Source organism: Acipenser ruthenus, chromosome 23 (genome assembly GCF_902713425.1).
Source record: "Acipenser ruthenus chromosome 23, fAciRut3.2 maternal haplotype, whole genome shotgun sequence".
Taxonomy (NCBI): domain Eukaryota; kingdom Metazoa; phylum Chordata; class Actinopteri; order Acipenseriformes; family Acipenseridae; genus Acipenser; species Acipenser ruthenus.
Window position 1 is genome coordinate 24,810,554 of NC_081211.1, and position 25,277 is coordinate 24,835,830.

The 25,277-nt window shown below is 36.0% G+C and overlaps 1 protein-coding gene across 2 annotated transcripts; it reads right to left on the minus strand.

The window, feature by feature from the left end:
• Positions 1-620: 620 nt before the first annotated feature.
• LOC131699657 (serine/threonine-protein kinase 32A-like) lies at positions 621-24,150 on the minus strand. 2 transcript variants are annotated; one of them, XM_058996923.1, is made up of 13 exons: positions 23,785-24,150; positions 23,101-23,302; positions 20,427-20,482; positions 19,647-19,798; positions 14,512-14,685; positions 8,995-9,032; positions 6,247-6,336; positions 4,897-5,000; positions 4,278-4,394; positions 3,689-3,814; positions 2,903-3,031; positions 1,572-1,636; positions 621-1,272 (listed from the first exon to the last, which is right to left on the minus strand). In XM_058996923.1, the coding sequence occupies exons 2-13, from the start codon at positions 23,150-23,152 to the stop codon at positions 1,155-1,157; spliced, it is 1,221 nt and encodes a 406-aa protein (XP_058852906.1). In that variant the 5' UTR covers positions 23,153-23,302; positions 23,785-24,150; the 3' UTR covers positions 621-1,154. The 2 variants fall into 2 exon arrangements, with proteins under 2 accessions (XP_058852906.1, XP_058852908.1); XM_058996925.1 differs by lacking the exons at positions 23,101-23,302; positions 23,785-24,150 and adding an exon at positions 21,279-21,565.
• Between the last annotated feature and the right edge of the window lie 1,127 nt (positions 24,151-25,277).

A 25,277-nucleotide genomic window follows, 5' to 3' on the forward strand; every position in this document is an offset into this window, starting at 1 on the left:
ACGAGGTCATATTCACACAGGGTGCAATGATGATTGATGTCTCATGCTTGGTATTACTGGCACGTATTAACTTCATATAGACATTAGTTTGACCTAGACTGACAAGTCCGCACTGACTTGACTCCACAAAGCAAAGAAGGCAGCAACTCCAATGAAGGGATTCTGAACTGCAGGACTGTGGCACTAAAAGAGATACCTCACATCTTGTAGAGACTGGGTTCTATATTTTGAAACGAATGCAAAGAACCTAGACACTTACGCCCTGATATCGCTCTACCATCTTATTATATCATATTTCACTAATTCAGTTGTCAAAAGATGGAGTTTCCCCATATGCCAGAAGTTGGCAACATGTTGCCTAGATGAATGCCATATGTATGATTTAAGTTAGAAACATGACCCCCTATAACCTTGCTATTGTTTAGCTCTATAGAAAATCTGTAACAGGAAAATGTTAGCAAATGGAAAAATGGAACAATACACACTTTTACTAAATAAATAAAGACCAAACCCAAGGCTGCTCTGGCTATGTTTGTACAAATTAATAATTTACTACCATGTGTTTATTCAATGCATCAGTCAGTTTAACCCTCACATAAAAGATATGCTAGTGATCATGATTTCAAACATTTTTTGTAATTATTTATTAAATAGTGCTCACAGTAGACTGCTACATTATTTGACTGTTTCCAGTATTATTAAAAATTCCTAGCTGAATAAATACAAAACATAGCAGCTTAACATGGTTACTAATAATTAAAACCGCATTTCAGAGGTACAAATATCTGTATACAAACCCTGCAAACCCAATAGTAATTAAACAAGAAGCACATTTTTTAAACTCATGGCAGGCCCTAGAAACCAAATATTTCTTTCAAATTTGATGTAGATAACATGAATATTCATAACACATGGATTTTTTATGATCCGGTTCACAGCTATTATTGCTCTTCAGTGAAGACAAGGAACATTCAGTCCATGCCTGCCAGCATGGTTACATCACATACAAAGATACCGGCAGCTAAAAATGCACACAACAGACAGACACAGACATGCCGGCTCTATGCCTTCAGTTCCTACGGGTAAGAATGTCTCTTTACCCATGGAGGAGTTTACTATTACAATCTGCAGAAATAAAGGGTGCTTAAATGATATTACCCGGAAATGTAGGTGAACTGAGCTGTATTATTATTCTGTCCATCTTCGATTTCTTCACACTTGTCTTTTTCAGTGGTGATGTTTTGTTGTGCTTCCTCTTGCACTTTCCTAACCCTTTTGAAACACACACAAGAAAGAAATACATTTACCTTTCTTAAGAACGGCTGCAACTCAGTATTTAGGTACACTTCTCAAATTGTGCCACTTAGTCGATATAGTCTTTTTTCAAGAGGGGGTACAATGTACCATGACATGCAGTAACTAAGGGGGTCTGACATAATTATTTAGTGTCCCAAGATATTTAGCAAGCAAGCAGCGAGGTAAAACTGGAAACAAACCTCCCATCTCCAAGCACAACAAACCAGCTGATCCAGCACATGATAAAGTGGTCGTTTAGGAGAGGAATTACTTACTTTTCTCGGTTGAAGACCGTGAATTCCCTTTGAACACACTCCAGACGCTTCTGCAACTGTCCAGTCTTCAGTTTCCAAACCAATATATACAAAAAAACAGAGAAATATGCAGAGTATTAACAATTAGAGGCACTGGGCAGAATTATTTCAGAATCAGAAACTGCAGGATATATATTTAACTAGTAAAACAACTAACAATTATTCTCATTTTCTAGCCTGCAGCATCGTCTCAACCGGGAATTGTCAATATTATTAGGGACATAAAGAAAATAAAAACTCTTAGCATAAGGTTATCTCGAGTTGTCCATAAAAGAGCTCCAAAGCAGTGTTTGCCTGCATGATGTTCATTGGCTGCTGTGGGCTCTGAATTTTTAAAAGGGACATGTACGTGTGCTGTACATATGTGAAGCACTGTACTTTTCAATCAGTGTTTTGTTCTCCTATATGCATCCAGTCTGGGATGTGGTTCATGTGGACGCTGCTGCAGGAAGTTTCACTGTTTTGCAAATAGATACTGTGTTTCTCTTTCGCTGTCACTTTCCATGGTTTCAAGAACTAACATTTCTGTAAAATATATTAAAACTAGTGGAACTTTCCCCCACTAGGCGGCAGCACTGCAGCATACAGTTTGACCTGAATCAGTGGTCACAATTTCAGCCTTGGAATTTTCTCACTAGAAAATAGGCAAAACTAACATGTTATGTTTTTGACAGTTTGGCTTCTTTTTATTTTCAATGTTCAATGGAGTTACAGCAACACAACTGATAATAAAAAAAATAGTATCGTTTTCTTAACAAAGATTAACAGAATATAAAGGCATGCATAGTATAAAAACATATATTGGCTTTTATTTTTTTTTGCTTGTAGACATATGAGCTGTAATACAACATCCATTTGAAATGGGTCTTCTGTGGTTCTATGCTAGTCTGCCAGGGACCAGTAAATGACAGTCTGAAGAGTCTGAATGTGACAAATTTCCAAGACTGAAAATTGCTTTAATTAAACCACTTCATTGCCTCATTAATGTAATTGTTGAATATGCATATTTTTTTTTTAATCATAATCAGAGCTTCACTGTGTGCCATTTACCTTTTAGTGTCTCACCAACACCTTGATATTAGGAACACATTGATATTAGGAAGGTTACATTACCCTCGTCGTTTGTCTTATTGATTAAAAAAAGAGCATAATATAGAATTCTGGATGTCCAGATTCCATAGTTATTCTTTACTATTCTACAAAATGCAAACTAATTGAATTAAGCGCTGCAATTTCATGCAGGCACGTTGATAAACAGCCATTGGAAGTAATGCTTGGTTTCTTGTTCGCACCTGAGGGGAGTTGTCGGTTCCGTTTTCTTTTAATTTTTTAGCCAGTCGTTTCTTTTTCTTGTGGAGAGGCTTGGATTCCAGAATCATTTCCTCCAGTTCAAAGGTCGGGTCACAGTTCAGCCGGCCTTTCTGTGGTACAGCAAACAAATACGAGTAAAAGAATAGAAGCTAATACAAAAAATATATCCCCAATATGGAAAACGTATAGGAGACCAGTACTTGAACAAGCTAGATGTTACACAATGGGGGTACTGTGTCCATGCATGCATTGGGAACCATTAACATTTACATATTCATATTTTTACAGTATGGTTTATTTAATAATTAGACTGCATATATTTCATATATGTTATATATTACACTGCATATAAAAATATGTATAAATGTAGACAAATTCTGTACATTTTATACAGGGTCTACACTATACACACCACACAGCCCTAAGTAAAATCAAACATTTTCATTTTTATTCATTGGCTTACTGCACTGTATAGTTTCTGTTGTATTGTTTTATGTATTTTATGTATTTTTTATGTAAAGCACTTTGGGACTTCTTTTAATGAAAGGCGCTATACAAAATAAATTATTATTATTATTATTAAATGTACCCAACATAAGTACGTTAACTCTGCCAGAAGTATGATAAATGGTGTGTGTGTGTTGCTTTTGGTTCTAATACAGACGTAGCAGGAGAAATGTTATTTGAACGCATTAGGCTGTATAAGACTTGATACAATTATCATCAATTATGCTAACTGTGTAAATAAAAAAAATAGGTTAACTTGCATTGGGAGTGAATCCAGGCGGTACATTTTTCGCCAGCACTGCCTCCCAGTTCACATCAGACAAGTAGCATAATCCCTGGAGGTCCGAGAGGCACGAAAGACGATTCTCAGCCTTTACTGAAAGCAGCTGAGCACGGCAAGGAATACATTATTTACAGGATGTGAACTAACAATAGAATGCGTTAGAACAGACCCATCAAACAACTCAAGCCTATATACAGCCCACTATTCTAGTCTGTTCTGAAGCATTTCTTTAATTCGTCAAAAAAAAAAAAAAAGGAAAACACTGCATTGCCTTTTCTATCAAGTAAAGGAGCTCAGTGGTACAGCCGTATATGTTAACTGTACTGTACTGGACATCCTCAAGATGAAACTAAATGAGGCTCAATTTTCCCACCACTTTAAGAAACTGCTCCCATTTACTGTAGCATAATAGAAGATTACTGTTTCCATGGTAACTCCCTCTCTTTCATGACATTCTGTGGTAGTTCATCTTCCATATACTGTATATGGTGTACACAGGCCTGGATTAAAACTAAATGATGGCAGAACCACAGTTTTTATAGAGTATAGCTACAGCGTATATATACCTTCCTTAGAAGAGATGCCATGCCACCAGACCAAGTTGAAGGGTAGTTGACACTGACAGTGCAAAACAAATTAATGATGTCAGTGACTGATGTGCTTGATCGAAAGTGATATGGTCTCTGTAAAAAAAAAAAATATATATATATATATATATATATATATATAGAGAGAGAGAGAGAGAGAGAGAGAGAGAGAGAGAGAGAGAGAGAGAGAGAGAGAGAGAGAGAGAAGGTTAAAAAGACACAGTTTTGGAGTTTGAATCCTGTTTCTTTGGTCTTGAAAGATTGATTACTTTCAATAAATGTATTGTGCTATTTTAGAACAAGCACTGTCATTCCTCACCATCTGGATGAGATATGCTTGGATGACAGTGATTGACACTTAATCCAATATGCATCAAGTCTTGATAAATTTGCCCAATGGGAGATACCAGAATACCAGACATTCAAACCTCAGGCGATAGAGAGTGAGCTTGCCAATATCCCGACCTTGCTTGAATTGACACCATTATTACCATTTCCAGTGTGTACAGAGTCAGACTAGAATGAGATTGTCATTAAAGATATATTTCCAAACAGCGGTGGTGTGAGTCAGAGTAATAATATAAAACCCCTCTCCCACCTGTCCCTTCAGTAGCTCATAGGCAGTGATTCCTAAAGACCACCAGTCCACAGCAAAGGAGTAGCTGGCACAACCCCCAACGAATGGCTGGAACATTTCTGGAGCTAAAACAAAATAAAAAAAAAATTATTCAGTTATCACAACTTTTACACATTAATGACATCTCAAGATACCCGATCATATTGGTAACACAGCCCATTTTTGGTAGCTGAGTTACTGAGGTCCTTGCGTGTAACTCTCCAAACTTCCAGATAAATACATTTAGTAGTTACACGTGCATGAGTAATTATGCTCTTACTGTAAGCCTCACATCATTTTTTCACTTCCGTTGGTTGAATTAAAATGTAGAGCTTATGCTGTTAACACCATATGTGTCAATTAACTGAACTGCTATTCTGATGCTGAGCACCATGCTGTTTTACCCCCCTGCACTCTTCAAATGCTATCAGAATGCTATTATCTCTGTTCACTGCTGCTTCCTCTCAATCAGCTCCACTTTAAAGAGATATCAGTCATGTCGAATTAGACGTATTACCGACTGGGGGGTTCCAGTATAAACTTTAATATAACAACATATTTTATACCTTGGTTGGGTTGTGTTTGATTGCAAAGAATTGTAAAAAAAGCCTGATCTCCACATGCGTTACCCACTCTGTAATTACATAGAAACCTCTTTCAGTTGGATTGTGTCTGTCCTAATTAGCAGTTGAAGAAGGCAGAATGAGGTCATACAATCTATAACACTACTTTGACCCTCCCAAGGTAAGTACTGTGCCTTGAAAAGTTTAAAGGTTGGTATTGCATGGAATGCAAATGAATCAGCTACAGAAGCTTATGAAGAGATATAGAGAATGTGTTCAAAGAAAATAATCATATTGACAACGTGCAGATTAAAAATACTACTTTGAAAACCTTCACAAAAATGTTACCTTTTATGGGATTCATTTACACTGTTTTAGATGTGTCCTTTAATTTACCAGCTGTGCAATAATTCATTTCAAATGTTACTAATTGCACAACCTTTATATAAGAAAAAAAAACAAAAAACAGTGTTGTAATGGACATGTCTTTGGTCATTGTCATAACGCATAGAGGTTACATTTGTACTGTCTATTTCTCAGACTGTTATTATACATGTGATCTTTTGTCTATTACTGTTTCTGCTAAAACAATAAGTTTGCATACTTAAAAACAGATTTTGTCTAGAGAGTTTCCGCTTACAGTTGCAAAATCCTAGTGATTTTTTATACCACCTCACTTCAGCAGCATCCTCTGTAATTGTACATTTTGAAAATGTAATATATAATAACCATAAGTACACTCAATTCAGAAACAACTATAAATATATACCCATGTATGGCTTGGTACCAGCAACAGAAGTAGCTCGCATTTCTTCCTTCACTTGTGCAGCAATATTGAAGTCTGTGATGTGTACATGGCCTGTTGAAAATTCAAAGAAAAACATGTCATAGATACAGATAATAATCATGCAGCCAGCAGGAGTATGACTTTTCTGCTTGACCTCTGTGAAATGTTATTCATTTGTTTAGCACGCCATAAAAAAACCAAAAAAAAAAAAAAACTACGGTATGCTCTGATAGAGGCCCAGGTAAAAGTCTGTCTTTTAATCCCAGATCAAGAAAGGTCATAGAAAAAGAACAGCTAAAGCATCTGATTTAATGTTCTGATTAAAACTGCATATAAACTTGTCAATATTCTTAGAGGTGCAGTGTCTCACAGGTATGTCCATTGATTCAGCCTGGAATATTAGCAAGAAGTATCACCTCTTGTCAGCTTGTCAAATGAGCTTGAAATACCAAATGTTAAATTCATATATATATATATATATATATATATATATATATATATATATATATATATATGTGTGTGTGTGTGTGTGTGTGTGTGTGTGTGTGTGCGTGTGCAAGCAACGGGACATCTGAGACATGTACACCACAAAATCCAGGGATAGTGAGTATTCATCATTTCTTCACATATTTTAAATGTTATTAGTCTCTATGTGTCTCGTGCACCATCAAGTATATAACATTTTTTTACTGTCAACTCTTCCAACACAGTGAAGCACAATAAAAAAAAAAAAAATCCCCAGGAATCCTCTGATAAAACGCAGTTCAAAATACCGTACACTACACTTTTAAAATGTACAGTGTGCTTAAAGACACAACGACTACACTAAAATGATTACTTAATGTAATAAATGATTTGAAGCATGTGACAAACAGGTCTTCACGCTTCATTTCCTAATCTCAATAAGAAAAGCTATGTCCAGTATGAGTTTGAGCTAATACAATTTAATATTAAGTAAACACCCAGCTAACATACTTTCACAAAGACTGGCTCTGTTTTCTAAAAGGTAAGCTTTGAAAGAATAAATGTTATTGTGAAATTGACCACAGTTATGGGACTGGAAGAGAATGTAGTCACTGTTTATTCATACAGGACAGATGGCATTCTGTTTGTAAGCCATACACAAACAATCACTATGCATTGTATTCTCATGTTGCTTGTTCAGGGCAGGAATCATAATGTGAAGAGCAACAAAGAAAATCTATTTTGACTCCTGAAAGTAACACTGTGTTAAACCTTTAGGCTTATGTTTTTCTTACAATATTAACTGTTTTAACTGGATTACAATTTAATGACACATATATTCTGTTATAAAGTAATTATAAAATGTCTTACAGTGTATTAGGTAGATGCTCTCGTAACACTATATTTTAGTAATAACCATCATATACTGTAAACTGGAGTAAAACACCCTTTATAATGCATACTGTAGAAGCAATAATGGTTAAATAACATGGATCCTTACACTAAAGCGTTACCCACTACCCTACAAAAACCATTATAACAGATACAGTAGCAGCGGTCAATATCATGAAAGAGTATAAATTACCATGACCTACTGCAATCGCAAACACAGGACATCTTTTTATTGCCATTTTGATCTCCCGTATTGGATGTTAGTGTTGACTTTTCTTTATTACAAATAAATGGCAGTGAAACCATCTCTGCAATAGATCATCCTAGAAATGTGACAATGTTCTCTTTGTACCCACAGTACATCAACTTCAGATAAAACCATCCATCAACAGTGCCTGCGCTGTTGAAGTCGGGACTAGTATTAAACACAGGCTTGTCAGCTATAGTAAATGTCATGTGTATGTAAAGAGCCCAGAGCTACCTGTCTCTATAATTACAGTAGCTCCTTCCTGAAGTCTGAGTACCAAAAGAAACTAGTCAAATGTCTCCTAATATTCATGCCAACTTTTTGTCTTTTCTAGTCATGAACTTGCAGCTGTTGACATTTTCTAGACATACAGAACTTTATTAATGAATTGGCACTATAGTTTTGGTTTACCATGTTTTACTATAGTTCATTGTGTTTTTACTATGCTTTACTACGTCTTTGCTTTACTCTTTACGCTGCAGTCAACAAAGGTAAACCTGGAGTGATGTGACCTCTAATGCCAGTTCTCATGAATTCTTGATTTCTTATGCATCACCACCATACACTGTCCGTACCCGTTATTCAATTCTCTGTACATACGAAAGGATCTTTTTCAAGAGCCATTATTTTTAATTTAAAGAAATGGTTTCATGCCCGATTAACACTCAGAGTTGGGAGAAGTGAAATTTGCATGTTGCACGTAGGATTGCTGATTTTATATTATTCACAGAGAGACTTTCTCTGTTACCCTGACAACATCAGAAGGGCCCTGGCAGAGTACTAATGTTACTCACATTCATCTGACAGGCTGAACTCCATGGTAATATGAGGCTAACTGCAGACAGATATGCATCTTTTGTGGTGGAGAGTTCATTTTATCAAAGCTTTTTACTCCAGTTTCTAAGTTTTATAATACACCACTAAACCTGCTAAACCATAAAAATAAAAGCCTAACATCTCACCACTTTTTTTTTCTTTTCTTTCTAATATATATATATATATATATATATATATATATATATATATATATATATATATATATATAATACAGTAGTTGTGCTCTAATATAGAAATGTGGAACATTGTTCTTCATCACAAGAAAGGCTGAAGTCTATCTCCACACTTACCTTGCTCATCAAGAAGAATGTTGTCCGGTTTAATATCCCTACAAGAAAAACAAAACACTTCTTATATTAACTTATACACATTTTAAATTGAAGTAGCATTCCTGTATCTATATTGCGATTTCAGCACCTTAGCATGGTATCCCACTGTTACATCAAATTGATTATTTGGCTAATTTCCAGTAAACTGTCATTTTTCGCTACGTGTAAAAAGATGTAAAATGTTCAAAAAAGTTTTGAAATGTTTTTAGTAAAAGGAAGACCTTTAGCATCTGCTGGAGTTAACAGTAATGATTACAAAAAACTGTTTCAGCAATGTTGTATTGATTCTCATAGAACTGTTTGGCTAAATGAATCATCAATCAGTAAATTGATAAATAGCACCTGTGTATGTGTGCAAAAGGTTGAGCAGGATACTGTTTAAGTGGTCACTACTTCACAAGGATTAATCAGCTAAGCCATCGGTCTTTATACATTTCAAGTCTTTCAGAAAAAATGATATAACATGTTATTTTACATTAGGCCTGTGCATTAAACAGTTCCACATCAGAGTGATACAAGATTGTATGCAGTAGCTGCTTTTTAAACATTTCTTTAAGCTGCGACATGCATAAGCAAGTAGCCCTGAAGCAAGCAGTTTATTTAGGGATGTGGTGTTGGAGTTTATAAGCTCCTGGGGTAGGTAAGCTGTGAATGTGTCTGGATCACCCAGTACTCTGCAGTGATTCAGACTGTATTACAGGACACATTGTGGGCACAATGAGGTATCCAGTGAATTCTGCTCTGGTTCATAACCTGTATATCATTTGTTCAAGAGCGCCACTTCGATCTTAATAATGGGATTTGATGTTTTCCAGGCTAGATATAGCTAATAAGACTGCATTTAATGGGGGCTGCCCGATATCCATATGTTCAGATGAAATCATTTCTAACATTCTCTTGGTATATTCTTATTCTTCACAGTGAGCTCCTTCTTAAAGCTATCAAGCGTACAAGGAGACAGCAGTCTTCTGAGTGTGTGAAGTGATTATAGCTACTGCGTGACACCCTTTTCAGTCCTTCCTTTTTTTTTGTCCTGCTTTTCAATTTAAAAAGTCAGTTCAGTTTCTTCATCCAAACCGTACAATATTATTTTAGGTGTTGGAATCCCAATGAGAGTGAAGGGCAGAGAGAAATCTCTGATAACCAACAGAAGCTGACAGGAAGCTGCTTATGCAACCACTGGGTAAAATAAAAATGCAATCTCTGTATTCATATATAATTGCAGTAACAGCCTCCATAATTACACCAATTAGAGGCTGCATTACTGCAAAAAACAATTCATAATTCTTAGTTTCCCCTGTCGGGTAATACGGCACAATTTGTGTGTCCTCCCATCCCTTTACAGGCAGGTCTGTTGATACTAAAGCAAGCTGGCAGGTCTGTAAACAGACAAACAGTATCCACGCTTTCTATGCTTAATCATGTCTAACTAAGTGCCCCATCCTGAGCAAGAGTTTCTAATTCCAAGCAAGCTTTTACAATAACTGTTGATTTTGGGCTCAAAAGGAATAGTGCTCCAAAAAGAACATGCTTAAACACGTCAATTATAGCAGTAATAACCAATCTACAGCACCTTAATAACACGATTGTCATTACTTCCTTTGTGAATTATTTAGGTAGTGTGAATAGGGTATAAGACACAGCATTACTTGCTATTCCAAAATTAACCCGAGACCATTGAGATTAATAGCCATCATGAAATCATCAAAAGAAAAAAGAAATGGCAAGATACCGATCATAAAAAGTGAACTTCAGAGTCCTTTAGCAAATGCCTACCTTAGCAACATCTATTGAAAGGACAATATGAAGTGCTTATTAGTTATGTTGTTAATGGAGCAGGCATCTATAATTCATACACCCAAAGCGAAATGATTAAACAGACTGGGTCCCTTGCTGAGCTCAGAGCATTTTCTTCAGAAAGCAGGGGCCAGATCGAGGCATAAAAGGTCACAATTGTTGCGTTTAATTAATTGACATTTCCTTCAAGAGTGGCATAAGGGAAAACATGTTCGTATTAAAGGGCATGAGGTCGTTTGAACAGTCTGAGAGTTCCAGAGCAATGAAACGGTTCCAGATCGTCTTCATATAGTAATCCAACAATTACAATGACAATCCCGCACCTCTCTGTCACACAGTCATAGTGATATTTAATGTGTTCAGACAATAACAACCACTCAAGTATTCTCTGCACCTCGTTATTAACATGGCAGGCATGATACATTTCATGTTCATCATTAGAGACGAACAAACAGATTAACGTGAAACAGATGGTGGATCGCAGGCTCGTGGAGTATCTTTTGGGCAGATTTCAATATTTTTGCTTGAGGTTTGCCGCGTCGTAGCAAGATTGTGGTTTTAGTGTATTACACTTTACCACAGACTTCACTCAAAAAGCTTGGGTTGAATCCAATAACTTGTTTGGAATCTTGACATTTGCACAGATGTTATTTCAACCTCATAATCTAATGATCAGACAATTCAATCATGTTTATAATGTGATGACGCAGCACTGTGATCTGCTGGCTAAAGCAATGGACTACGACCAAGAGACCCTGCTTTAGTGTCTCAGCTCAGTCACAAACCCTGTGCTTCAGCCTTAATATTGAAATAATATTGGTGTGTGTGTGTGTGTGTGCATGTGATCCATATTTGTTTGTTACTTACTTTTTGTATTATCCTCATGATGTATAATTTACTACATAATTAAATGTGCATGTGCTATACAATATAAGGGTTTGTCCTTTTGTTTTGAATGCTCTGACATTGGCTATTTACAGAGTCTGCTATAAAAGTGTGCTGTTTATTTTTTATTTTTTTACTTTTTTGTATTAAGAGTATTGCTAATATGTACCCAGCAATTATTTAAGAAAACATAAGTGCAAAAAAAGAAGCTAAATATAGTTATTTTTTTTATTTTTTATAAATGGTAATTTGACTTGACAGGGGAACAGACTGATAGTTTCTTCAGGCAGTTAAAAGGGGCAATCCAATATAGTCTCATCTGTACCATGTAAAAGCCAGAGAATGAAGAAGCATCACTGGTACTCCACAGCTTTTCTCATTATACTCATTTTTTTATATGAAACAGCCAAATCTCATTATCTATTCCAGGGCAAACAGAAAAAGGTGCAATTGATCTGACTGGCTTGTGTTACGCTTGACTGGTCTGACAAGCTATTACCTGGGTCTAATGGCCTAATTACATCACTTATTAGAAGGAACCATGTAACTGAGAAGAGCTCTGTGTAACTAAATCATACAGGCATCATTATGGAAAGGGTGGGGGGTCAGATGATGACAACGGTTCTAAAGATACAATAACCTTTTTTGTGCATAGCCAAATACAGGTTAGATTAAATTCAAATGCTGCAGCACACCTGTCCTTAAGATAAGACACCTCCAAATAATACTGAAGTGATGAGCACTGAAGACTGTGTGATGTATGCAGACAGTCTAACCAAGACAGAGATGCTGCTAATATGATTAACCAAATTAAGGCCACAAAACAAGGTTTCAGTGTTTTTAGTAGTAGTTTTTACAGTAAGGACCTGGCTTAAAAACTGCAATGTTGACAAAAATCATTTTATAACAGGTTTTGTTTAATTAAAAAACGGAATCAGTGCGTGTTCTGGGTATTTCTGTTTGGTTTTTAAGCACGAGGGCAGCATCATATTCCCTACATTTTAAGTATGATCATGGTGCAGATTTAACATGTGCCTCACATTACTGAATTCATCCCCTGTTCCTATTCCCACAGGCAAGGTACACGAGCGGCAAGAACAACAGTTACAGTAGATAACACAAACAAAATGAGCCAATTCTTCTGCAATATGCTGCTACTCTATTGCAACTGACTGTAAAACGAATGCATTATGCAATATAATAACAGCTTTTACATTGAGTGTCTAAGATGAATTAACCCATATATGCCTATTGTTCTACATATAGGTCACTTGGAATTACAATGCAGTCAAACATAAAACAACAACTGGTAAGTTATATAATAGTAATTCAAAATAAATAAGTTTATACTGTAGCAAAACATCTAAATAATGTACAGGTCAGAATATTTAATCACATAATAATAAATGTTCCAAATTGGTGTTGGTCAGTAATGCACTAGCGACACAGGATGCTTAACAGTGTTCAGTTTAAATACTGAAGAGTTATTCTTTAAAATACTACTTGCTAATTAAACCATTTTCCCCATGATCGGGACACAGATGATCCCTCCGAGCAACTCAATATTTTCAACTCCCCACAGCCCTGAAATATTGTTCCTCTCAGTCACACAGAGACACTAAGCAGCCTTTTTAATGATTCATTTTCAGACCAGGCAACCAAAGCCTGATTTCACGCCCAGATGTTTTGAAGCATTAATTGTTTATTTTATGTCAATCGTCAGTGACCAAATTAAATTAGAATAATCAACAGTTGAACCCAATCTTAGAAAAGGCACATAATGTTATGGAAATGGTATGATGGAATAGTTTATATTCATGAAGTAAAACGGACTTGTGAAAAGTATCTGTATCATTGATAGGGCCAGTGGTTAAAACAATGTGTCAGTGAAACAGTTAATACAATATGTACCAGACAAAAATGCAATTTAAAGTGTGTTAATGAAGGTTTTAGCTAGAAGACAACGGAATGTATTCAAGGAGTTTTAAACCTGCAGGTCACATGGTTGACACACAAATGTCCTCATATCCACAGTCTAATTCATCATGAATATACAGCTGATATACTTAACACAATTCATATTGCCAAGCATGATTAGCAGAATTAATGGAAGAGTATTCTTAAACATATTACTGTACAGTGTTCCACACTGGGTCAAAAATGGTCTGATTTTTCATAATTACCTCTGTCATAATACCATTTTAATTGCAGTGCAGTTTCCATTTGTAGGTATGCTAATTTTTTTAAATTTGCATACCAATTAAGTTAAATTTAGACCCTATACTTATTAGTTGCCATAATATTGCTCTTCTAAGTCTAGACAGTATCCATTTGGGGGTAATGTGCTGATTATGTAGTATTAAAAATGAATTAAGCTTTTTTTTCCAGCTTTACCATTAAGAGGCACAGTTCTGTTACTGATGTAATAGCATGCTTTACTTTTTAGTTGCATAATGTCTATTTACAAATAAACATCATCTGCTCCTGGATTTCAATTAACCAGACAGATCTACACCTCCAAACTGTGGTTTAACTTATATTTAAAGCTGTTTGAATACTGAGAACCAGAATTTTCTTTAAAACCCATTAAAAGGTTACTTTGTAATTTTTGGAGCACTTTTAACTGGCATCTACCTGTTATTTTAATGTTCTCTTTAACTGTATTGTTATGATAACTTAATCTGATTCTGTTCACAGCAGAACTTAAGCTTGTGTTCTGATTTTTTCAAAGAAAAAATAATTGGGTACTGAATCCTCAGCTCTGTCTAGTTTCCCTAACCAATCCTCCTGGCTCACCTGTGAATGATGTGCTTGCTCTGTAGATAGCTGAGTGCCAGCGCGAGCTCACAGATGTATAGCCTCACTGTCCTCTCTGTGAAGTGGACGTTCTGCTGCAGGTGGTACCTCAGATCTCCTCCCAGCAGCAGATCAACCACCATGAACATGTCCTCCTCATCCTGGAACGAGAACCTGTGGGAACACACACAAGGGATAGACATTGTATATCCTAGCAGACATTTAACATGCATGTCATCAATCTGCAAAACCTCACGCATGCATCCTGCACCAAGTTTAAAATATGGAAGTAACGGCTTGGTTTGATCAGTCTATACCCCACCAGTATAAGCAAGTATGTGGATTACATCAACCATACAGGTCAGAAAACGGTGCATTGTCAAAAACGGGTACGTTTGTATGAAGCAAGAAAGTGTTGAATAGGCTACTGATGTATGCTTTAAATATATACATTTCAGAACCATTAGTTGTGTTCATAAGTTGCTACAGACCTTAACATTGCATTAAAACATTATGCAGATTGTTGACATTATTGTCAAATTTCTACATGTGATTGTGTTCCCTCATTTAAATAGATTAATAGACTATATAATGATTGTATTAAATGAGGTGTATATGCATGCTGCCCTTGTGTACTGTACACCAAGGACTCAACATTGTTTTTGAATGGTGAATATATTCTTTTAAATTGTTCAGTTTTTTTTTTTTTTTTAATAAACGCTGTGCCCTTTTTACAATGGTAAATTCCCATGTTGCGCGTGGATGGTTAATTTCAAGGTAACATTTCCCCCAAGATGTGTGTTACACCTGTACCTTGTTACCTAAGAAGTTTCAAGTCAATACAGCTAATGTTTCCAAGAGGTAATTGATTTATGTAGCTCCTAATCCCAAATTGAGTCCGGGTTAAAAATGAGTATGGCTTGAAGAAAAGAAAAAAAAACATTAAGAGGAATCAGTTGAATCAAATCAAATCTTAAATGGTGCATTTGATATATCAACCCCATCTTATATAACCCCCCCCCCCTGGCACAGAGGACAAGAGCAGATGAGAGCTGAAGAGGAATAGACCAAGCAGAAATGAAAATCCCTTTGGGAAAAAATGCTCTGAAAAACCCTTTATGTGAAAATGAAATTTGAATGTTTTATTTGTTTATTGATTTATTTTTTTGTGTGTGTGTTTTTAAATTTGATTTATTTTATTTGCCATTGTATTAGTGTTTTCACAAAGACTTGAAGCTTTCCCAGGGTTAACTGAAATGAAATGCTGTACCTTTCCAACCCCTGCCAGCTTGATTTCATCCGTACCATTAAACTAGGGAGGAAAATAAAGAGCTCAAACTCATAAGAAACTAAGTAGACAAAGTTTTGTCGCGTGCCTTCATCAGTGAAGTAATCTGTAATGCCAGTGCTCGTAAAACTGATAAAATACCACACTGACTGGTATCTTCACAAAAATGCCAGATTCCATAAGCTGTTTGCATTTATGTAAATCAATGGGTGTCTTCTGGATCACTCTATACAATCCAAAAGAGAAATACATTCTCTTGGGGTTTTTCCACACAGGCTGTGGCTAATCAAGCTGCATTTTGGTACCGGCGCAGAACAGGCCAATGGAAACACAATGATGCAATAAAAATAAATATCCCCTGGAGGGGCTGTTGAAGCTCAGCTGCACATATCAAATGGTTAGTGAACTACGAGCACTAACACTTAAAATGAACTAATTGGACCATGCTTTTTCGACAGAGGATAATGCAAACACAACAAGGATGTTAACGGCGAGTGTGCGTCTGCTTTATTATGTGGTTGTGCCATCCCCACCGTGCAGGAGGAACCACGTTCACACATGGTGGTGGGCCTCATGTAAATTAGTGAGGCTTTACTGACTCGTTTGTGTTACCTCCACGTGGCCTATAGCTGTTAGAATAGAGCTTCATAATAATACTGGCCAGAACGTGCAGACTGCTGAGCCTCTTGATTTTTGCTTGTATACTTCAGGCCTACACTGTGTGTCCTCTGCTACGTACAGTAGCATTTTTAATGTTCATGGTTGTACGGGCTGTCAAAAACAATTAGGAAGAGGAGTGATTTTAATTGTACTGGCCCTCAAAGGAAAGAAAACAGTTTCCATCTGTTGGATGAATTATGAATCGAGCACACAACATTTTTTTTTTCTTTTCTTATTCCAATCCAATGCCAGTAAACCCTGCACCTCCAATGAAATATGCATGATCCGGTTAAACCGATTGATGTTTTTTGGGAAGTATGTTTAGCTGTAACAGGGAAGAGATTGGAACGTCACAGAAGAAAGCTTAACCTAGTATGAAACTTACTACCCAAGTCTTGTACTATACAGTATCAATAGCAACTACATAGTACATACACTATAGTAACTAGTATACATTCTCATTGGTTTCTAATGGGACTTTCCTAGTAATAGAGCAATTACTATAGTTTGTGTTCATAAAGCCCAAAGCACAATAAAAGATCACCAATAACGACAGTAGGAAGTAATCTAAGCCTGAATATTCAATTTTTAATTCTTAAAGCTAAAGCCTACACAGCTTAAGATTGTGTGCAATAATATCCACTGTTTACTACAGACTAAAATACATCAGTTTACATGTAATTATTGTCTACCTCCGAGTCATTCAAGTAAGAAAAACAAGGCAAGAAAAACACATCTATCTGCCCTGACGGCAGCTTCTTCTACTTAACTGTAATCAACTGGAATATGCTCCAAACACTTTCAATGAGCTTTACAATTCATGCGCTATTACAGATACACGTCCTGTTGAACAAAATTGCATATAGCTCTTATTTGATAGCTTTGTTGCTACATGTATTATTTTGGCCACTCTTGCTGCACAGTCAGGCATGGAACTGAAAGTAAAACAGGGCCACAACATATTCGTGATTGTTGTACATGTTCACGTTCATCAGCCACTGGGAAGCATATTGCTATTATCATAGAACAACTAAGAGACGTTATATTTGGCACTAAATATGAATCCTTATTTTGAATTCAGAATGCTTTATTTTTGTAATTTTCAAAATGCATTGCCTTAGTATATATATATTATCCACTCACCACACATACACAATACTGGGAACACATTCATGCTTACGTCTAATATTTCAGAGAGAAACATTCTCAGGTTTTTTTTAAACCCCCGACAAGCTTTCATAATTGTGTTATTAAAAACCTGACACCCAGTAATAATACCTACAGCTGGTAACAACCAGGGCTAGAAAGAAGCAGCTCCTTATTAGACAGCTTTTGTGGGCAATTAAAATGTTTTGGTCACAGAGCACTCGGGGAAATCAGGCAGCTGTCTCCACTGCCAATTGTCTCTCTTGAATAAACCTTTATGGAAATACATGTTACCACATACACATTTTTTTGTGTTACCTTACATAATTAGGGGGGTGGGGGTATTTTTAACAGTATTCTGGTTGAACAAACAGGTTGAATTTAGAATACAAAAACAGGAAAAAAGTGTGAGGCTTTACATTTTAAAATATAATTCCATTTAAAACAATTACTTACATTTTTTACTTTGTATTTTTTTTTTTTTTTTACAAAAAGCATTCTGATAATTGTTTAAAAAGCATCCCTGATTTACAACAGCTGCACAACACTGATGAAAGTATGTATCAGGCTAATAACTACATTTGCTGACCAATCCTTCCAAATACCCCCCCCCCCCAGCCAGCAAAATGTTTTGTATTTTTCATAACAAAAGTTGTTTCAAGTAAATAGCCTTCTTCCTTAAACATGTATCTACTTATTAAAAAAAGAAAGCCGCTGAATTTCATCAAGCAACCACACAAGGTAAACTACCAATAGATGGGAAAGCCAGACTGCCTGCTAAAGATTTATCATATTCCCCCGAGACAGCAAGTTCAGTACAGGGCATACATTTTAATGAAATATCTCCAGGGAACCAATACCACAAAGGCCCAGTTATATAGTTACATGCCATAATACTGGATGTACCGCGAATCTCTCGTCTTTCATCCACTGTGCTTTTCAAGGGATTTTCCTTGACAGCTTTATCAATATCTTCTGTCTTCAGCGCTTCAATCTGATTTTTTTTTTTTATTGAACTTCGCTTGTTGTTTTCTTCTTAAGGATTGAAAGAGCTCACTTTGTCTACTCACTTGTCTACCTTGTTTAAACCTGGTATATTAAACACGGTTTGCAGAAACCCTATCAGGGTATTTTGATAAGGTTAACTGTTTCCAGTCATGTAAACACAGACGAGTGCTGTTTTTTACAATCCGATTTCATTTTCAGAAAACAGAACTCAAGTGAGAAAAAGTGTTAGTTATTTCACCAGCATGAATTGCCCCTCTTCGAAGATATTTCATTAAATGCCAATACCAATAAAATGAGAACAAGAGAAGTGTTTAGTCTTTTCAGCTCCACTGAGTATCCAAATAAAACCCAGCTTTTCACATGCAATTACCATACAGATACAAGATTAAAACAAGACGACTCCCTCAGGTATTATAAACACCATGGGAACCCTTTGTTTATCAGCTTCAATAAAACTTCAGGCTGCTGCCAATGCAAGTGAATTATAGCTTGTGTTTTAATGTCAGCGAGCATGGCTCAAATCCCCTCCTCTCCGCCTCACAGCAGGTAAACAAGTCTGAATAGATCCCAGCACAGCAAGGGTCCCATGCAGTCAACTGAGGAAGCAGAACCGATGGAGCACTTCATCACTACCTTTCAAAGAATCCTTTTTAGTGCATCTTTCCTACTGCTGCCTTCTATTATATTAGTATTGCACTGAATCGTGTATTTGTCTCTTGCAACGCTTCAGAAATTGTATCCAGGTTGTAAATTACAAGACCTTTAAATTAAGGGCATTTTTAGTGTGGGGATGTGGTTTGCAAACACCCCGCAAAAAAATGTCATCCTTCAGACAAAAACTAGGGTTTCTGCTTTTTTTGTTGTATTCTATTAGATTTAAATCCAACCCTCACATGTATTTTCTAACTCATAATCAGTGTGTATATCCTTTACAAACTTAAGGTGTTCTTAATGGAGAACATTTATACAGAGGAGGGAGCGTAAAAAAACAGCAGCTTTATTGTTACCTTGAATCATACTTGTAAATACCTACCATACGTTTACCAGGAAGGGATGCTCAAGGCTTTGCATGATCTGCAGCTCTTTAAATACATTTCTTACTTCGTTGCGCTCCACACATTTCTGCTTGTTCATGTATTTCATGGCATACATTTTCTTTGTGTCTTTCTTTTGTACAATGCAGACCTGTCAAAAATAAATGAATATATAAATGTAGAACATAATGCTACAAATCATTATAAAAATCCAATATCCACTCTTCCCGTTATAATTAATGGCGAGCTATTTGTTTTGTATCATTCATTTAAAAGCATGCTATTTTTCACTTCATGGCAAGTGGAAACACTCTGGCATTCACTTTCTTTGGGATACCTCATGTGATCCTCTGAATTTGCAGCCAGACTTTTCACAGTGTTACGGAACTGCTTGTTTTGTTTTGAATTGCTTTTATATGTGGTGGCTGAACCCTTATAAGCACTTAACCTTTATTACTTTCTCAGTGGATTCGGCTTCTGCATTGCTGATCCCAAGTTAAAGATGAGGCTACTTGAATCAACGTGGTTCCAGGTTGCTATGCAACGTGTACTTTTACAAACTGCTTTTACTAACAAAACAAAGATAGATGAACAACATGAAGCATTCTTTGCTTTTCCCAAATGCCATACAGACTATATTGTTAAAAAGGGTAATGGCAATATTCAGTAAAGCCATTAGATTATATATTTCTCTATCTCTAGGCATATACAGGGTGAGGGAGTGATACTTATTATGATACTTGTTATTACACTTTTTAACATTCTGTATGAAATCTCACCTTTCCAAAGCTTCCTTTCCCAATTGCTCTTAATATTTGAAAATGGTCAAAGCTGACTGTGAAATAAAAAAAGAAAAGAAAAGAAGAGCATGATTATAATTGTTAGACAACAAGAAACAACACTCTGTACCCAAGACTGAACCACAGATCCTGGCTTGTGATGCTGCTAAGAAAACAAGAATAATGGAACTCCAGAACACTTTGGAGAGTGTTGTAGATTTCCTATAAGGTTCTGTCCCTCATGGCTTTCCCTCGTAGGTTTTCTCTTCGTCTGGATATCAAATGAATTGACTGTACATTGGACACAGTAACAATCACATTCATAAAAGAAAGGGTAAAACACATAATAACCTTGTCTTCCCTGTGAAGACCTGCTAGCTGTCTTTCACTCCACAAAGCTCATTATAAATACAGACGATGATCTCCAGTAAGAGCAGACACTAACCTCCCTTCCACCCTATGTATTGGAACTGACAGGTAATGATATGCTCTATTACACATCAATCCCGGTCACGGTCCAGCACTGCTATTTATACACTGCTTTATGAAACCTTATTTTAAGGCCATATAAAATCTCATGAAGTGTTTGGGTATGTGACAGTCTTGATTATTCTTTTTGGTATGTGTTCATTGAATAGGATATTTAGACACTAAGGTGATTTAAACTAACAGAGATGGAAGGGTGTCTAAAAAACCTTGAAATACAACAGGAAGAAAGAGAGACATGTTAATCTATCCTGTGGGACCCTGGCAAAAATTAATGACAAAGATCTAGAGAATAAAGATGCTGCACAATTATTTAAGAGTAAGAGATTCAAATTCCAATTTCTTACTTTTTTGCTGTCCTCTTACCTTGATATGATGTTTGCAGCCCTTCTTAGTTTTTTTTTCTCTTTTTGCAATAACCCTTTCTTTCACAAGTCATTTCAATTGCTACTCTTCAGTTCAAGTTTATTACAAAGTGGCAGATCACTAGACTTACTTCTATAGAAAGACAATGATCTAGCTGCCAAACAGACAGGTCATCAAAAATTCGACAAAACTGTGGAAATCCAACATCAGATATCAATTGATGAATCAATAAAATAAAGATGTGCAATCTTTCACAGCACGCTAAAGCACAGCTGCTTTGCCAGCTGATGATGAAAGGTATGGCAGGTTTGTAGATGTTCTGTGTATTAGGCAGTAAGTGATGTAATGCTGTTACAAAATTTACAGGGACAGCACATTGCAGCTACTAAACAAGCTTGAAGTACTAGGCATGGTATCAGAAAGGGTATCAAAAGACTGACATCATTCTCTAGACTTTCTCCTAAAGGAGAGCATCTTTAGGAACATTACAGCCAACTGATCTGACAGCTGAAAGCTAAATGACATTTGATGGAAGTCGATGCGTTAACTTAATGGCCCAAAAGGAAGTGTGCTTTTATAGAACTGAGAGAACTTGTGGGTCTTCAAAAACATGGAGAATACAACTGCCCGTGGTCAATGTATTGGAATTAAAATGCACAGTGGAAGAAGTGAATGCTAATATGTGTCTTAGAACACAAGGAAAGATCTTATGTAGAGAAAAGCCTTAAAGCCAAGATCTTAGACAATCACAGGAAAATGACAGGTGCACAAGATACATAGCCTCATTGAGCACCATGCAATGCATACCTCAAGGAATAAAGAAAGGCATTTTTTTGTCTTCTATTAAAATGCCCTACAGTACTCATCTGCTTTAATAATACAAACGACTAGCTGAAAAACGTCATAAAAGGCAGGGTTTTAAAAGTCCCTCACCTCCAGCCCTATATAAAACAAAGCTTGAAGGACAATGGATACACTATGGAAGACAACTGGGCTCATCAAAGTGTGTTTAACAAGCTGCCGTGTGTTTGATTATATTGTGAAAATATGAATAATTACATAGCAACCATAATGTTCAGTTTACAAGTTCCACTTTCAAATACAGTATGTTATTTAAAGATGAATTTCCACTGCACTGTAGTCAATGTGTGTAAAGATTTTTTAAAACACTGAGCCTCTAATCCCCAGATTTACAAGATAAATGTTGAATGAAAAAGGTAATCAATACTGGTCAATAGGTCACTAGAAGATCTTCTTTCAGGTTTGATCAAAAGTAACGAATGATATCATTGGTACAAACCTATTCTTGTAGTTTTTCAAGTGAGCAATTTTTAGTTTGTGTCCCTCTTTTCAACAAGCCTGCCAGTATAATACAATGTATATTTCACACTGTTAGAAAAGTGAAAGCATTTTACTGCATACTGTCTGGACTGACTTTATTTTCTACATGCAGTAATTATTACTGGTCTAATTAGCAACAGGTCTAACTTATTGTGTATCCTTATTTTTTATTTTATGTATTCATGTATTTATTTGTCTAATTTCCTTCTCAATTTCAATGAGCAACAACTTATATTAAATTGGCAACAACAAAGTTGGATAGTGCAAATGCTATAAAAGAATCCTAGGTGTTTGTGTAAACTCAATACTTAATAGAACAAATACTATAAAAGAATCCTAGGTGTTTGTGTAAACTCAATACTTAATAGAACAAATATTGTTTATTTTTGCTGTAGTCTAACCTATAGGATGTATATTTCAGATCAAGGCGATGCAAGTAACATGATTGTTTTTGGAGCTAGGGAAGGATCTTTATGCTTACCATCCTCATTTTGGTCGAACGCGATAGTTTTGCTGGAGTGACTGACACCCATTTTAAAAGTGCTTCAAATTATTCTCTCGGTAGATTCCTCTACAAAGTCTAAAAATCATATTGCATTAACTGGAAGCAGAGCAGTCTTTTCACTGAAGTCAGTTGCATTCATCAAACGAACCAATGATGTGACATCCGTCTTCTGGAAAACCTATAGGACAAACAGAAAGACACTCACATAGCAAAACAAACTTGTACTATGGTAGAAGTCGTCCCTTTCAGACTAATTAGTAACATAATGTTATAATTATTTAAAACAAACAAGCAAACAAAAAACACCCAGGAAGGTTGAATTCTAGATAATACCAAAACAGATTCACTATTAACCTTATTCAGTTTTACGGGTGCTATTGGAAAGCTCATAATAATACAGCTATCGTGTAAAGTATTGTAAAACACGCCGTTTCACGTCAATTGAATGTACTACAATGTTCAGCAACTATAACGATTTTGTTTGTTTGTTTGATTTTGCATCATATCAGTTTTTAGCGTTGCTGTGTTAATATATTTTAGTCCAAGCAAAACTGTTTAAACTTAAAATAGCCGTTAATTTAGATTTTTCATAGAAAACGGTTAATCTATGTTCACAAAGCACACAAAAAACAGACACATCCAAAACACGAAGCTGCACACCTTTTTAAATCGTGAAGATTCTTGACAGCTCAGCGTGTCCAGAAATAAATGAATCCCAAAGTAGGAGCAACACAACACAGCTGCGTTGTTGCTTACAGAGCATCACTGAGGCATCTTTAGGCATCTGCAGAATACGGACAGCGCACAAAACACCCGAGCCCACCTTTCTGTCAGGATTATCACTTTGAGAAAACAGGTAGAGTGGAAACTATGGGTAGAGCGTACCGCTGGCTGCAGATCACTGTAATTAAGTTGTTCAACTGTACTTGAGCAGGTGCATTTGTGTGAATATCAGCAACTGACAAAGTCGCTGAAGGCTAACGCTCAGTGCAATGTATTCTCTTGATTGAGCAACACAGACATTATCTTCGCCTGAGTTACATTTACATCTGACTGGGCGCTGGATAGAGGGAGGCGGATAGATTAACTCAATTAATACGAAGCTAGAGCTGGGCGCTGTAACCTACATCAAAGGAACACATTTGTCTATGTGGAATATATGAGTTTAATATGTTGGGGTTGTCATATAAATATGTAGCGAACAAAATGTTATTTTAGATATTTAAAAAATTAAAAGAAAGCGACGTTTTTGGTTATAAAGAATCTAATTACAGTTTACAATATAGTCGTTAAATCAAAGAAAGTAATCTTTAGTTTACTACGAGGTTAAGAGCAGATTATTTTTATTTGAAAATCTGTCCAGGTCTGCCTACACCAAAGCGTGTTATATAGCTGTAGGAGTCGACCTGACTTGCTATTTTGATCAGTTTCACAATGCAATCTAAATATCAGAAAAAGTGCTTATCAGATATATGCTTTTCCTATAAGGAAAATGAAGTTTGTACTCTGAGGTAAAGTATATATAGACGCTATGTGGGTCAGGCTGTACATTTTAAAAGCTATGTTATAATTACAGTTGATACACAGATGATTTGCCTGCTTAAGAAAATTTTAGACATTTTTAAAAGTTTAAAGTTTTAGAAATGCAGTATATTGTCGAACTATTTATTTGCATTGATAGTATGCATAATATAGACCTGCCTAATTCCACTCTTTGAGATGTGTTTAAAGTGACATCTAGTGGGAAAAAAGGCTAATGCATTATTATACCCTAAAGACTATATTGTATAAAGCTGGTCAGACCCGACACACAGGATTATCCAGACGAGTTAAACAGAAACTCAGTCAGGTAAAGGCAGATTTATAGGAAACTGATACTAAATGAACATTGGAACAGAACCCAAAACAATTCAAACCCAGCACCACTTAGAAAGGGAAACACACACACACACACACACACACACACACACACACACACACACACATATCTGTATCTGAAGCTTTAGCTATGTGATTAGGTAATTCGAAATTAATTAATTTCAGATGACAGTAAACATTTACCACTCATTACTTTTATTTGGTGTTCCATACAGCTGTGAATAAAGCTACAGTTTAGTGAAACCTGATTAATTCAATAAGATTCCGTCAATGCT